Raw genomic sequence first — 2,106 nt, 5'->3', positions numbered from 1 at the left:
CCAGTGAAATATATTTATGTTTGTGGTTGTAATGTGACAAAATATGGAAAAGTTCAAGGGGTATGAATACTTTTGCAAACCACTGTAAACCCAGGTTTTTTACAGTGAGGTAATGTTACTGTAACATCAGTAGCAATTGACGTCTTCACATAATATAGAATATTTCATTTGATTGGCTCCAAATACACAAAAATGAGGAGTGATGGTTAAAGCATTTTGTTAAAACAATAAGGTGCAAAACAGAAATAGGACCATAAAAAATCCCTAAATTTCACTAATGTCACTGTGTGTACACTGTGAGTCTCTTGAGAATAGTTTAAGTTTGTCACCTCTAGTCACTAGTTGTGTTTAAAAAAATAAAATAAAATAAAAATGAAAAAGCGGTCTTTGCTTGTTCAGTTCCCCCATAAACATAAGTCGGATTTTATTATCAGTCATATTGTCCACCCAAATAATGAACCTCTACATGTTTGTAACTTCCAAAAGTAATAATCAGCACAAGATCACAAGTTAGGGTTTTAAACTCACAAAGAGCAACAAAAACAGTAATTAAACATATAGTATTCTTTCTTTTTACTTTTTTTTTCAAATCAGGTTTTTTTTTCATTTTTATCTCACTTGAATATTTGGGATATTTATTTATTTTATTACAAAAAATCATAGAATACAGCAATTTTTTTGCAATTGTTTTTAATCAAAAATTTAAAATACAAGGAATAGCAGCAACAACAACAAATACATGTCTGCATAATATCTGTGAACTACAAATGTTGTTACTACTGGTTAACAATGAAGTAAAATGCTTATGATTCCTGTTCACTTTATAAAGAGCCAGTGTCACTGTTTTCTACAATGGGGCTGCTTTAAACGTAGTGCAAACATAAAAAGGACAAAGGTTGTTTAACTTCAGACTGCAGAGCAGTTAACTACATGTGCTGTGAGGAACGTTAGTAGTTTTGTTTGATTCTGAGTGCAGACATGAAAATGGTTAAGAGCTTAAATGAGTCCAGAAACACCAACTGTACACTTAAACTGTAGTTGCATTCGTTGTGCACCATTGTTCACAACCACAAAGCAGAAAACTGGTTCAGGTGAAGAAATCTCAAAATGACACAAGTTTTTTTTTCTTACAGTTTAATTTTAGATCCTCTTCTTGCGCTCGTCATTCAGCTGGTGATTCGGTTGCTGTCATATTTATCATTACAACAGCCTGAAGAGAAGAAACAAACATTGCTTAGCCGGTATGATTGTGGGAACGTTGTGTTTAATAAATATATTGTCTTTCACCGGAACATCTCTGCATGATTTTACCTGAGAGTTTGTGGAGCGCAGCGCAGCTCCTGCAAACACCGACATGACGATAAAAATAATTGCACCGACTAAACTGTGGATCAGGAAGATGGATTCTATGGTCACACCCAGCGCCTGAGCAAACACAAACAGTCCACACTTAGAAACACATGCCAGCATGTAATCAAACCTAACATTAACTCAATTTAAGGAATTCAATCTCAACAGCTTTTCAAAAGAATAGTTTAATTTTCAAGTTTCCCAAAGTCACATAAAACAAACAGAGCTTAAACATTCATATTTGATGCCAAACTTAAAGGTACAATCTAAATTATGTTTGTGTAGATTGACAAAATAACCTAAAACTGCATTAGATGTGAGATCAGAAACACCACAGATCATAGAATAAACATTATAGTTACATTATAATATGAGGCCCACTGTGTGTCTGTGCTTGTTTCATTGTAGCTGAATTCGTAGTCGTACATGTCTGAAGTCATGTGGAGGTCTCCCAGGAGGTGGAGGAGAGTCCAACATGCCCCCAGTATGGTTACAATGCTCAAGGCTAAAGATATGGTCACCTGCATGAAGGAAGAGACAGAAATGTGTTATTGTAGGTGACAGATCATTCAAAGTGTAAACACAAGCTACAAACCCAACCTGAATCAACCAACAAACTAGCTGACATGTATGGGGTGTCGTTTGTAAAGTTACACAGTCAAAAGTTACCACCAATATTTTTGTTTTATTTAGCCTTTTATAGGGAAAAAAGAACAGATTTATTTTTCAAAGTCAGTTTTTCACCATATGATTCAT

General features: G+C 34.5%; 1 protein-coding gene across 1 annotated transcript in view; it reads right to left on the bottom strand.

The window, feature by feature from the left end:
* Positions 1-600: 600 nt before the first annotated feature.
* The window catches only part of LOC106529569 (uncharacterized), a gene marked incomplete in the record, with an annotated part of 8,763 nt that continues 7,257 nt past the window's right edge, over positions 601-2,106 (bottom strand). The window contains 3 exon segments of the mRNA XM_014025037.1: positions 601-1,210; positions 1,312-1,425; positions 1,713-1,871. Of these exon segments, the coding sequence (XP_013880491.1) occupies positions 1,163-1,210; positions 1,312-1,425; positions 1,713-1,871 (321 nt within the window).

The sequence above is a fragment of the Austrofundulus limnaeus genome, unplaced genomic scaffold (genome assembly GCF_001266775.1).
Source record: "Austrofundulus limnaeus strain Quisiro unplaced genomic scaffold, Austrofundulus_limnaeus-1.0 Scaffold452, whole genome shotgun sequence".
NCBI classification, from domain to species: domain Eukaryota; kingdom Metazoa; phylum Chordata; class Actinopteri; order Cyprinodontiformes; family Rivulidae; genus Austrofundulus; species Austrofundulus limnaeus.
Note: the sequence above shows the minus strand (reverse complement) of the source record. Positions and strands in the feature narration are given on the sequence as shown.